This window comes from Rhinopithecus bieti, unplaced genomic scaffold, assembly GCF_001698545.2.
Source record: "Rhinopithecus bieti isolate Rb0 unplaced genomic scaffold, ASM169854v2 scaffold_759, whole genome shotgun sequence".
In the NCBI taxonomy this organism is placed as follows: domain Eukaryota; kingdom Metazoa; phylum Chordata; class Mammalia; order Primates; family Cercopithecidae; genus Rhinopithecus; species Rhinopithecus bieti.
The window spans coordinates 1019486-1032570 of NW_016803631.1; the positions used below are offsets into that span (position 1 = coordinate 1019486).

The window sequence follows — 13085 nt, forward strand, 5'->3', positions numbered from 1 at the left end:
ATCTAATTAAACTAAAGAGCTTCTGCACAGCAAAAGAAACTACCATCAGAGTGAACAGGCAACCTACAGAATGGGAGAAAATTTTTGCAATCTACTCATCAAAGGGCTAATATCCAGAATCTACAAATAAACAAATTTAGAAGAAGAAAAAAAAACAACCCCATCAAAAAGTGGGTGAAGGATATGAACAGACACTTCTCAAAAGAAGACTTCTATGCAGCCAACAGACACATGAAAAAATGCTCATCATCACTTGCCATCAGAGAAATGCAAATCAAAACCACAATGATATACCATCTCACCCCAGTTAGAATGGCGATCATTAAAAGTCAGGAAACAACAGGTGCTGGAGAGGATATGGAGAGATAGGAACACTTTTACACTGTTGGTGGGAGTGTAAACTGGTTCAACCACTGTGGAAGACAGTGTGGTGATTCCTCAAGGATCTAGAACTAGAAATACCATTTGACCCAGTCATCCCATTACTGAGTATAGACCCAAAAGATTATAAATCATGCTACTATAAAGACACATGCACACGTAGGTTTATTGTGGTACTATTCACTAGCAAAGACTTGGAACCAACCCAAATGTCCATCAATGATTGACTGGGTTAACAAATTGTGGCACATATACACCATGGAATATTATGCTGCCATGAAAAAGGAAGAGTTCAAGTCCTTTGTAGGGACATGGATGAAGCTGGAAACCATCATTCTCAGCAAACTATCACAAGGACAAAAACCCAAATGCTGCCTGCTCTCACTCATAGGTGGGAACTGAACAATGAGAACACTTGGACACAGGAAGGCGAACATCACACACCGGGGCCTGTCTTGGGTTGGGGGATGGACGAGGGATAGCATTAGGAGATACGCCTAACGTAAATGACGAGTTAATGGGTGCAGCACACCAACATGGCACATGTATACATATGTAACAAACCTGCACATTGTGCACATGTACCCTAGAACTTAAAGTATAAAATAATAAAAAATAATAAAATAAAATGAACTACAATTTCTTGTCTGTAAGAACAGATCTGTCATTCAGTAAAGACAAACCTAATTATTTTGGTGTTTAGAAACTTACACAAAACTATATATACATTATAGAAAAATCAGAATTATCAAATACATAAAATTAAAAAAATCAGGCAAACCAGTCATAATCCCACCACCCAAAATAACTATTAACTTTTTTTTTTTGACACACAGTACCTTAAAGATATATCCCTAGGAATCTTATTCTCACATTTTAAATATATTTTAATGGGTACACACTTTGTCTTGATGTTTTGCTTCATATCATATTCTATTATCATTTTTCTTTGTCAATGAATATACATGTTTCCAAACTGTGGTCCAGAGGAATGGTATCATTTGCTCCTGCATGTATACTGTATATTTCCCACTAATTCAGCTCTGGCCAGAGGATGACCAGTTTCTGTATATTACCAATTTTTATTTGATACTTGGTAAGCATTATTAATGTATCTGCAAAATAACTTTCCTTTAAAATGTCTTTTAAAGTGTTGCACTTATACTTCTGATCTTAATTTTATTTTGAGATAAAAGTGTTTTAAAAGACATTTATTCATATTTTATATTTGGAATCAAATTTGCTTACAGTAAATTTAATGAATGGAATTACACCTAATTACTAAAATTATAAATTTCACATTATAAAGATCATGAAAATAAAGCAATAGATTACTCCAGTGAACTACCAGAAGCTTGAAAAATACCACTCATGTTTACCTGAGGTAGGAGACTTGCAGCGCTCAAGTTCTAGAGGAACTGGACTGTCATTCAGTTCAGTTAAACCTGAAAATACAATGAAAAAAAATGAGATAAATTTTCCTAGTCTTTTGTAGGTTATTCTAATTTCTTAATTCCTACAAGTTTAAAAGGCTTTTTTTTTCCATGTGAAAACTACTTTACCATGTCCAAGTTATGTCAATTATTCTGAATTTTAAAAATATTTTTATTAATTTTTTTTCTCTTTATAGAGATAGGGTCTCAGTATGTTGCCCAGGCTCATCTTGAACTCCTGGGCTCAAGCAATACTCCCACCTCAGCTACCCAAAGTGTTGGGATTACAGGTGTGAGCCAACATGTCTGGCCTATTTTGAAAATTTGTTTAAACAAATGATACAGGAAAAAATAAGGAGCAGTAACTGATCGACACACAAGAGTATTTAAACATGGATGGCACAAACATATAAAATCCCTTTTTTACTATTTTTATAAGAAATAGTTACTTTAGTAAATGACCCAATTTTATCTGAAAATAGATCATAAATAATAAGAATTAGAAGGGGTAACAATACCTAATCAAATATCCTCTCAGGAGATATGATTATTGGCTTTTAAAAGATCTTTAAAAACTGCTACGAATTCTAAGTTTTATATTTATTTATAAAAATGTAGTATTGTATATTACATACTGTGTTTTGTTCAATAGTATCAAATTCCTTATAATAAGCACTATATTTTCTCTTTCTCATATTTCTTAATTTTATTCTGCCACTTTTCTGACAAATGCAACAATAGACACAACAGATTAATAAACATTTTATAATTCTCTGTACTTGCCAATCTGTATTTATATAGTATTTGTAAAATGTTCTTCACTATGGTTTTTCTATCTTTGTTATAAAATCTCACAGACTTTCTTTTGTGAAATAAATATTCATAGTTTCTATTTTAATCTGTCTCCATGCTCAGAAACATTTGAGAGCTATTTTCAATGACCGAAATAATCTTTGTTCCTATTCTTTCCCATCACCCTCTTCTTTATACAATTTATAACAATAAGCTTGCGGTAGGTCCAAAAAACCCCAGAATTTTGAAACTGAAAGGTGCCTTGTGACAACCTAGCCCAACTCTTGTGTTTTATAAGTGAGAAACTGTAACTTAAAAAGTTTAAGCTATTTATTCAAAGTCAGAGAAGTCAATAACAGAGCTTGAAAAGGACACATAACTCAGATTTTTACATACCATATTATTACCATTAATACCATATTATTCTGCACTCATATTTCAATTGCTTATAGAGCATTGAATACCAACTCCAAAGCTTATTGTTTGCTCTATTTCTTACTTCATTGAACATTATTTTCAAGACTTTCAATTTAATGCTCATCCAATTTTAAATTTGTTTATAATCATAGTACACATAATATTTGCTGATATAAATGTTACCATTAATCTGGAAATAGATATTCATCAAACTAAACTATGTTGAACACAGTCTTAACCCTAGATATACAAATTAGATAGGAAAAAGTTTGACTAAATAAGCAATAAATGTTAATCCACAGAGTTGCTATGAGAGTTTTCCAGGCACTCCTTGGAAGTGTACTGACTTAAACAGGCTTTGCTATCTGACAGCAAATTAGAAACTGCAAGTTATAAAGAGGAGGAGGCTGCTAGAACTAGAAACATTAAGAAAAGTAACGTGGAACAACAGTGAAAGAAAGGGCAGAGAAAGGAACTATAATGACTAGTGAGTGAGTGATCTGGGACCATTTAACAGAGGTAGGTGTTTTACAGATCTCTGAAAGGCTTTAAAGACATTACTCTAAGTTGAGTCAGTGAATCAAATCTATTGAATGGCTACTGTGCCACATGTTCTTTGTAGTAATAGTAATAACAGAAAGTGATATCTATTATTTTGTACCCAATCCTCTGCTAAATACTTTATATAAATTATCCTTTTCACACCTACCAATACAATGAGAGGGGTTATAATATTAACCCCATCATACAGATAAGAAAACAAGGACGAAAGGTTATTACATCAATTCTCCAAAGTTAAACAGCTAGGAGGTAGGATGGGATTTGGTCACTATAATATAGTTAGTAAGTAAGAAAGTATGATGTATATGTTAGAAAGAGTTTCATCAAAATTTTAAAATACAAAATTTGGTGGTTAAAGAGCTAAGCTCATTTGTCTGGAAAACAGCATCATTTCTATTTCTGTACTGTCTATTGATTCTGTCATTTTCCCTAGCTCCTTCTGAATTCACCTACTTTCCTGATGAAGGTAGGAACTGAACTGAATATGGATCTAACAATAATAGTAAAACTACTTCCATGTGCCAATTTACAATGTGTCAAAACCCTAAAGCAAATAATTTTATAGTTATCATTAAATACTATATAGTTATTCAAAGCAATCATTATTTAAAAATAAACATTTTTTGGACTATAGAAGTAATGCTTTGTCCCTCTAGAAAACTTGGAAGATACAGAAAAGTGATGGAGGGGATTAAAAACTACACAATTTCATCATAACTTCATAACTTTGGCTTTTTTCTTCCTTCCTTTTTTTTTTTTTTTGAAACAGAGTCTCACTCTGTAGCCCAGGCTGGAATGCACTGGTGCGATCTCAGCTCACTGCAACCTCCACCTCTCAAGTAGCTGGGATTACAGGTGTGTGCCATCAAACCCAGCTAATTTTTATGTTTTTAGTAAAGACAGGGTTTCACCATATTGGCCAGGCTGGTCTCAAACTCCTGACCTCAAGTGATCTGCCTGCCTCAGCCTCCCAAAGTGTTGGGATTACAGGTGTGAGCCATCATGCCTGGCCCCTTCCATGATGATTTTTAATCCAACAAAGACAGTTTCATATTCTGATTTCTCTAAATAACATTTATTTCATAAACAATTCCACCATTTAAAACATTTTATCAAATCATTATAAAGACATACCATACTTTTAACATTCCTCCATTGTGAAACATTTGGATTTTCCAATCTTTACTATACTAAATAATGCTACAATAAATATCTATATGTGAAAATCTTTGATTTGTTTTTGTTTTTCCTTTAAAGATTTCCATAATCTTTCCATTATGCTATGACAGGGGCTGGTCATTTTGCATTCTCCCTAGCAACTTACGGGAGTTCCAATTGCTCAATATCTCCACCAACACTAGGTAATACAGTCTCTTAAAATCTTAGTTCTTCTGGTCATAGTAGTATATTATTATGATTTTAAATTTCTCTGATGACTATTGATAGTTGGAACATTTTCATGTGCTTATTGGCTAATCATATATCTTCATGATCCTATTCAACTCTTCGGCTTATTCTTTATGTTGGACTGCTTACATTTGTGTTATGTAGTAGTAAGAATTCTTCATATATTTTAGGTAAGAAATATTAGTCAAAATAGGCATTGTGAATATTTTCTTTCAGTATGTGATTTATCTTTTAATTTGCTTAATGGTGTTTTTCTTTTTTTTTGAGACAGAGTCTTGCTCTGTTGCCCAGGCTGGAGTGCAGCGGGGCAATCTTGGCTCACTGCAACCTTCACCTCCCGGGTACAAGTGATTCTCCTGCTTCAGCCTCCCAAGTAGCTGGGATTACAGGTGCGGGCCACAGTGCCTGGCTAATTTTGGTATTTTTAGTGGAGACATGGTTTCACCATGTTGGCCAGGCTGGTCTCCAACTCCTGATCTCCAGTGATCCACCGGCCTTGGTCTCCCAAGGAGCTAGGATTACAGGCATAAACCACCATGCCTGGCCCTTTTTTTTTTTTTTTGAGGTGGAGTCTCGCTCTGTCACCCAGACTGGAGTACAGTGGTGGGATCTCGGCTCACTGCAAGCTCCGTTTCCTGGGTTCACGCCATTCTCCTGCTTCAGCCTTTGGAGTAGAGTAGCTGGGACTACAGGCGCCCGCCACCACGCCGGGCTAATTTTTTGTATTTTTAGTATAGACGGGGTTTCACCGTGTTAGCCAGGTGGTCTCGATCTCCTCAAGATCTGTAATATCGTGGTCCGCCCGCCTCGTGAGTCACTGTGCCCGGCCCACGACTGGCCTCTTAATAGTGTCTTTTGATGAGCATAAATTTAATTTACTTTAAGAACAATTTATTATTTTATTGTAATTTCTTTTGATTCCTGTCTAAGTAGTCAGTGCCAAACCTATGGTCATGAAGATGTTATTCTTTGTTTTCTTCTAGAACTTTAAAAATGATTGGTTGTGACATGAAGTAGGGATTAAAGTTCATTTTCCTCCTATTTGTTTGCCTAGTTGTTCCACTATTGTTAAAAGAGTTTCTTCATTGATTTTATTGGTGCCTTTGTTAAAACAAATTGGCCATACATGTGTGGATCTATTACTGGACTTTTTATTTTGTAATGATTGGTTTGTCTTTTTTTCAATTACCACACTATCATAATTAATGTAGCTTCAAGGCACATCTTGAAATCAGGTAGTGAAGTTCTCCAATTTTGTTCTTCTTTTCCAAGAGTGTTTTAGTTATTCCAGATCCTTTGTATTTCCATATAAATTTCAGAATCACTTTCTCAAGTTCTACAAATAATTGTTAGATTTTTTTTATAGGACTATGATAAACATAGAGCTTAATTTGGTAGAATAAAGATCTTTTAAAAATTGAGTCTTCCAACCTGTAAACCTGATATTCCCCTCCATTTAAATAATTTTTTAAATGTTTCTTTCTGCAATATTTTGGAGATTTTGGTATCTACATAGCATTTTCCAGTCATCTCATTCTTTTTTATCTTCTGTCTAGTTATTGTATCTATTTTAAAAGTGGAACTTTGAAATTTCCAACAATTATTGTTGAATTTATCTTTTGATTGTGTTAGGCATTGCTTCACATATTTTGTAACTCTGTTATTTGGGACACACATGTTTATAATTATATCATCTTGATTGATTGACACTTTTATCATTATAAAAGATCCCTTTTTATTCTAGTGACATTCTGCTTGCTTTAAAATCTATTTTTTCAAATGGTATTAGTATAGTAATTCCAGTTTTCTTATGGCTGTTGTTCATAAGATCTTTTTCCATTCATTTTCAACCTATTTATACCTTTAAATCTAAAATCTCTCTCATAGACAGGATATAGTCAGATCTTGACTTTTTTAAACAACAGTCTCACAATCTATACCTTTTGATTGGATTGTTTAATCCCTTAACATTTAATATTATTGATATATTTGGGTTACACGTGTCATTTTCCTTTTGGTTTTCTCTGTCTCATGTCTTTTTTTGATCCTCTAGTCCTCTTTCACTACTTTGTTTGGCATTAAGTGAATATTTTCTTGTGTGGCATTTCTTTCCTTTAATTAATCTTTCACCATATTTTCTGGAGTTTTCCTAGTGGAAAAACTTATCATTACATTAGAACTTACTGTATACATCTTATTGGAGTCTACTTCAGATGTATACTGACTTAATTCCAGTGAGATACAGAAATGTTCATTTTTAATAGCTGTATTCTCTCCTATGTGCTGTTATTGGTATACAAATTAAATCTATACATTTTACAAACCAATAAAACATTATAATTACTACTTTATATAATTTTGTTTCTTTTATAAAAGCTAAGAAAAAGAAGAACAAGAATATATTTATAACCTTCTGATTTACCATTTTACCATTTTTTGTCCTCTTTATTTGTTCTGGTGAATCCAGGCTATTATCTGGAATAATCTGTTTACTCAAACACAACTTTCCTCCCACCCACTTCCTTTGTACTGTTATTGACAAACATATTTAATTTCTATATGTTATAGATCCCCAAATAACAATTATATATACATATGTTGTTTTATAAACTGCTTTAAAAATCAGCTGAGAGAAGAAATATGCATTTATATTCTTTCATAATTACATGGTTACCTTAACAATGCTCTTTGATCCTTTGTGTAGATTTAAGTTACAATCTAGGTTCACTTTCTTTCAGCCTGAAAAACTTCCTTTAGTATTTCTTGTAAGGTGGCTCTGCTAGTAATAAATTCTCTCAGCTTTTGTTTACCTGACAATGTCTATTTCAGCTAAATTTTTGAAAAATACTTTTGCTGGATATAAAGTTTTTTAAAAAATTTTATTTTAAGTTCTGGGATACATGTGCAGGACATGCAGGTTTCTTATATAGGTAAACATGTGCCATGGTGGTTTGCTGCACTTATCAATCCATCACCTAGGCATTAAGCCCCACATGCATTAGTTATTTATCCTGATGCTCTCCCTCCCCCTGCCCCCACAACCGGTCCCAGTGTGTTGTTCCCCTCTGGATATAAGTTTCTTGAATGACAGTTTTTTCATTTGACCAATTTGAATATTACATCCCATTCCCTTCTGGCCTCCGTTGTTTCTAATGAGCTGTTAATCTTGTTAAGAGTTCCATGTATGTGACAAGTCGTTTTTCTCTTATTGCTTTCAAGATTTTCTTTTTGTTTTTGCCTTGAAGAATGTTTCAGTGTGTTTACTATGATGCATCTGGTTGTAGATATTTTTCTATTTATCTTCTTGGAGTTTATTGAACTTCTTAGATGTGTAGATTCATGCTTTTCATAAAATTTGGGAAGTTTTCAGTCATTATCTTTTCACATGTTTTTCTCCTTTCTCTGTCTCTCCTTTCCTTCTGCTAATCCTAGTATGTATATGTTGGTGCCCTTAATTGTGTCCCATGTTTCTCTGAGGCTTTATTTTTCTTCACTTTTTTTTCTCTCTGTCCTTCAGAATGCACTGTCTCTATCAATCTATTTTCAAGTTTACTTGTTGTTATTTTTGCTAGTTCAAATCTACTGTTGAGTCCCACTACTGAATTTTTCTTTTCACTTACTGTACCTTTCAACTCCAGAATTTCCATTTGGTTCCTTTTGTAACTTCTATTTCTTTATTTATGTTCTTGATTTGATGAGACATTGTCATCATAGCTTCCTTTACTTCTTTAAGCATAGTGTCTTTCAGTTCTTTAAGCATATTTATAATGGTGGTTTTGAGGTCTTGGTCTGTTCAATCCAACATCTGGGTGTTCTCACAGGAAATTCTTGTTGCCTTTTTTTCCCTGTGAATGAGTCACAGTTTGTTTCATTGCAAGTCTCATGATATTTTTTTGAGAACTGGATATTTTAGGTAATATATTGTAGCACTTCCAGGTACTGATGACTGATTCCTCTGTCTCCCCTCCAGTTTTTGCTGTTTGCTTATTTATTTATTTAGTGACTTGGCTAGACTATTTTCATGAGGTTTATTTCCTCTGCATTGTGAAGATTTTGAGGTTGCTTCTCAGAAGGCACAGTATTCAGTATATATACAGTCACTCTGGGATGGCAGTAATTTTAGCAGGGTTCTCTGACTATCTCCTTCATCTCTCTGTTAAGCTGTCTGCCTCTGTTAATATCATATACAGCTGTTACACTGCCGAATCACAGCTGGGTAATTGCTCTATTATTTTATTGTTTTTAAAGCTTAGCATCTACGAGATGTTCTATTATTTTTGACAGTACCCTGGGACATACATTGTACAGTATTCTGATCTAATTTAATTTGATAAGGGATCATTTTTGAGGCTAGTCTTTGAGGTTTAAATCCCAGGAGGGCTCTTCTTGGCAGTCTCTTTTGTTGGTTCTCACTGGTGAACTAGCTTACATATGGTATAGTTTGTTGTCCCTAATTAAGAGGTGCTATCAATTACTTCCTCCCATTTCATTATCACCAAATTTCCCATTGGTTTTGAGAGCACACTTAGGCTTGAACTTTCCCACACTGTTTCATGTAAGGCTAGTCACTTTGGGGAGGGCTTTGAAGCTCTCTATTCAGGTAGACTGTGTTTCTTTCCTGGGCAAAACCTTCGAGCCACTAGTCTGGGCCCTGGGCAAAGGTGGTATCCTCTGGTCTTCTCAGCTTATCTTTTCTAGTATAAAACTTCTGCCCTATGAGCAAGATGGGGTAAGGGCAATCAGGGGCTCAGTATTTATGGTACTGAGGTCTATGCATGGGGTAGAGCTTCTGTCCTGTGAGTGGGGGATGGGCAGAAGGGAGCCTCTGACCTCTTGGTAACACTTCCCAGGAATTTGGTCTCTTCAACTTGGAGTTGGAGGGGATGAGAAATGCTGGCAACCTGGAAGGGGGAGAGGAATTAAGTGAGTTGTGGTTCAAGTGCCACAGACTCTCATTGTTTCTACCAAGTTTCAGTAGATTTTCTTGAATAAATATTTCTTCATTTGCTATATGCCCTTAGGACAATTTCCGGAGATTTTACGTGGTTGTTTTTAAAATACCTTTCACAAATTATCCTTTTCCACTCAGGAATAGGTCCACGATACTCCTCAGGCTGCCAGCTGGAAGTCTATCCTGTACATGGTATTTTTTTAAAGTTCATTTCCAAATTGTTTGCTGTTATTTATATAGAAATATAATTAATTGTTGTCTACTGACATGCATTCTTCAATCTTGCTAAATTCACTTATTATTTTTGTAGTTTCCTTTGGGTCTTCTACCTACACCATCATACCATTGGCAAGTAAAGAGAGTTTTAAATTTTCTTTCTAATCTTTAGGCATACAATTTTTTAATCTTGCTTTTTGTCCTTACTAGGTTATCAACTGCAATGTTGAATAAAAGTGATGATAGTAAACATCCTCTTCTGGTTACTGATTCTAAAAAAAAAAATTCAGTATTTCACAATCAAGAATGATGCTGTAGATTTTCTTAGTGGCATTTATTCTATTGAGGAAATATTCTTCTATTCTTGTTTTGTTAAGGATTTTTATTTTAAAATATCTAATTTTGTCAAATCTTTTCACATGTATTGAGATGACTGTATTATTTTCTCCTTTATTATGTTAATCAGTATTTTACATTCATTGATTTTCAAATTTTAAACTTGCATTCCTGGGATAAATCCACCTTGGTTATGATGCTTTATCTTTCTTTTATATGTTTGTCTTCCATTTGCTAATATTTTATTTCTGATTTTTGCATCTAGTTCCATAAATGAGACTGACTTGTACTTTTATTGTACGGTCTTTGTCAAGTTTTAGTTATCAACATTGTGCTGGTTTCAGATAAACAGTTGGAAAGATTTCCTTCTTCTTATATTTCCTGGAAGAATTTGCATAAGATTGGTGTTACTTCTTCCTTAAATGTTTGATAGAGTTAACAAGTGCAGCCATCTGGGGCTTGTAGTGTTCTTCGTTGTGGGTATTTAATTTTGAATTCAAAAATTCTCATGATAAGAGTTACTTATACTTTCCAATGTGTTTGGTGTTAGATTTGGTAAGTTTTGTCTTTCAAGGAATCTCTTAATTTCATCTAAATTGTCAATTTCTGGGAATAGAGTTAATAATCTTACTTTATTATCTTTAATGTTTGTATAATCCATAGTAATGCTTTTTTTTTCCACTCCTGGTATTACTTTGTTTCTTTTTTCTGGATCAGTGTTGTTAGGGTTTTATATAATATTTTTGAAGAACTGTTTTGGGGCTTTGTTGATCTACTCTGGTTTGAGCTCTGTTTCATTCATTTTTGATGATTATTATTTCCTTTACATTGGGTGGTTTTCATTGCTCTTACTTTTTAATGTCCTAAGAGCTTTAGATCATGAAGTTGAGATTTTTAAAAAATCTAACATAGCATCTAATGTTCTAAATTTTCCTCTAGGTACTGCTTCAGTAGCATCTCATAAATTTTGATATGTTGTGTTTGTACTTTCACTGAGTTCAAAAATATTTTAAAATTTCCTTTGTGATTTCTTTTTTAAGCTATGAGCTATTTAGAGATGTGTTGCTTAATTTTCAAGTATTAGGGAATTTTATACATATTGTTGATTCCTAATTTAATTCCTTTTGTGGCCAGTATTCTACTTAATGTAAATTATTTGTAATTTATTATAACTTGTTTTATCACCCAGTCTATACTTATGAATGTTACATGTTTACATGAAAATAATTTGTATTTTCAATTGCATTGTGTAGGTGTGTATGTAATTAGATCAATTTGGTAAAGAGAGTTGCTTTAGTTTTTTATAACCTTACCAATTTTTGTCTATTTGTTCTGTCAGTTACTAAAGAGAAACGATGTGTTTCCATCAACGATGGTAGCATTGTTTATTTCTAGGTTTGACAGTTTTTGCTTCATATATTTTGAATATTTCTTGTTAGGTTTATGCAAGTATGTAGGATTTTTAAATCGTTCTGGTCATTTATTTTATTAATTTGAACTGTTTCTCTATCTCCTTACCTTGAAGTCTACTTCATCTAATATTAATATAGCCATATCAGCTTTCTTGGTGTTAGTGTTTTCATGGAATTCTTTTCCCCTTCTTTGACTTTCAACCTATTTATGTTTCTATAATTAACATGCATCTTTTATAAATAGTATATACACTGTTTTGGTATTTGTTGCTTTTAATCCTGTCTCAGAAGCTCTTTTTCTTTTTTTGGAATGTTTACTCTATTTACATTTAATATAATCTTTCATGGGGTTAAGTTTACGTCTATCATCTTTCTAATTGTTTTCAATTTGTCCCCTCAGTTCTATTTTTTTTTTTTTTTTACTGTTATTCATTTCTGTCTTTTGAGAAAATAAAATATACTTAGTATTCCATTTTACCATCTCTTTGGCTTCTTAGCTACACCTCTCTGTTTTATTTTCTTTAATGGTTGTTCTAGGGACTATAATGTGCATCTATTTGTTAGATTCATTACAGTCTATCTTTAATTATTCTTACATCACTTCTCCTATGTTTACAAAAACAGTATAATTCTGTATACTTCTCTTCTATACTTTGTGTTACTGTTGTCATGCATTTTACTTCCACATGTTATAAATTCCATAATACATTGTTACTTCTGAAAAAGTAACAAAGAATTTAAGGAAAGACAAAATACCTTTTTATATTTACCCACATATTTATTATTTCCAGTGCTTTTCATTCTTACCTGTATTCCTAATTTTCCATCTTTTTTTCATCTGCTTTAAAAATTTCTTTATTTCTTATAGTACAGATCTGCTAATTCATGTACTTTCATTTTGAATGATATTTTGCTAGATATAGAATTCTGGATTGACAATTATTTTTCTCTAGCACTTAAAAGATGTCATTGTGTTGTCTCTAGCTTCAATTATTTCTGATGGAAAAAATCACTCATTATTCATATTGTTCCCTTGTATTTGTGTATGTGTGTATGTTTCTGTACTGTTTTTAAGATTTTCTCTTGTATGTTAGTTTTAGTAGTTTGACTATAAAGTCTTAAGTGTGGTTTTCTTATATATCTATATGTGTGTGTGTGTATATATATATATATTTATTT

General features: G+C 33.0%; 1 protein-coding gene across 1 annotated transcript in view; it reads right to left on the reverse strand.

Moving 5' to 3' along the window:
* STXBP5L (syntaxin binding protein 5L) overlaps nucleotides 1-13085 on the reverse strand; it is a 461665-nt gene that overhangs the window by 99793 nt on the left and 348787 nt on the right. The window contains 1 exon segment of the mRNA XM_017891231.1: nucleotides 1761-1826. Coding sequence (XP_017746720.1) covers nucleotides 1761-1826 — 66 coding nt within the window.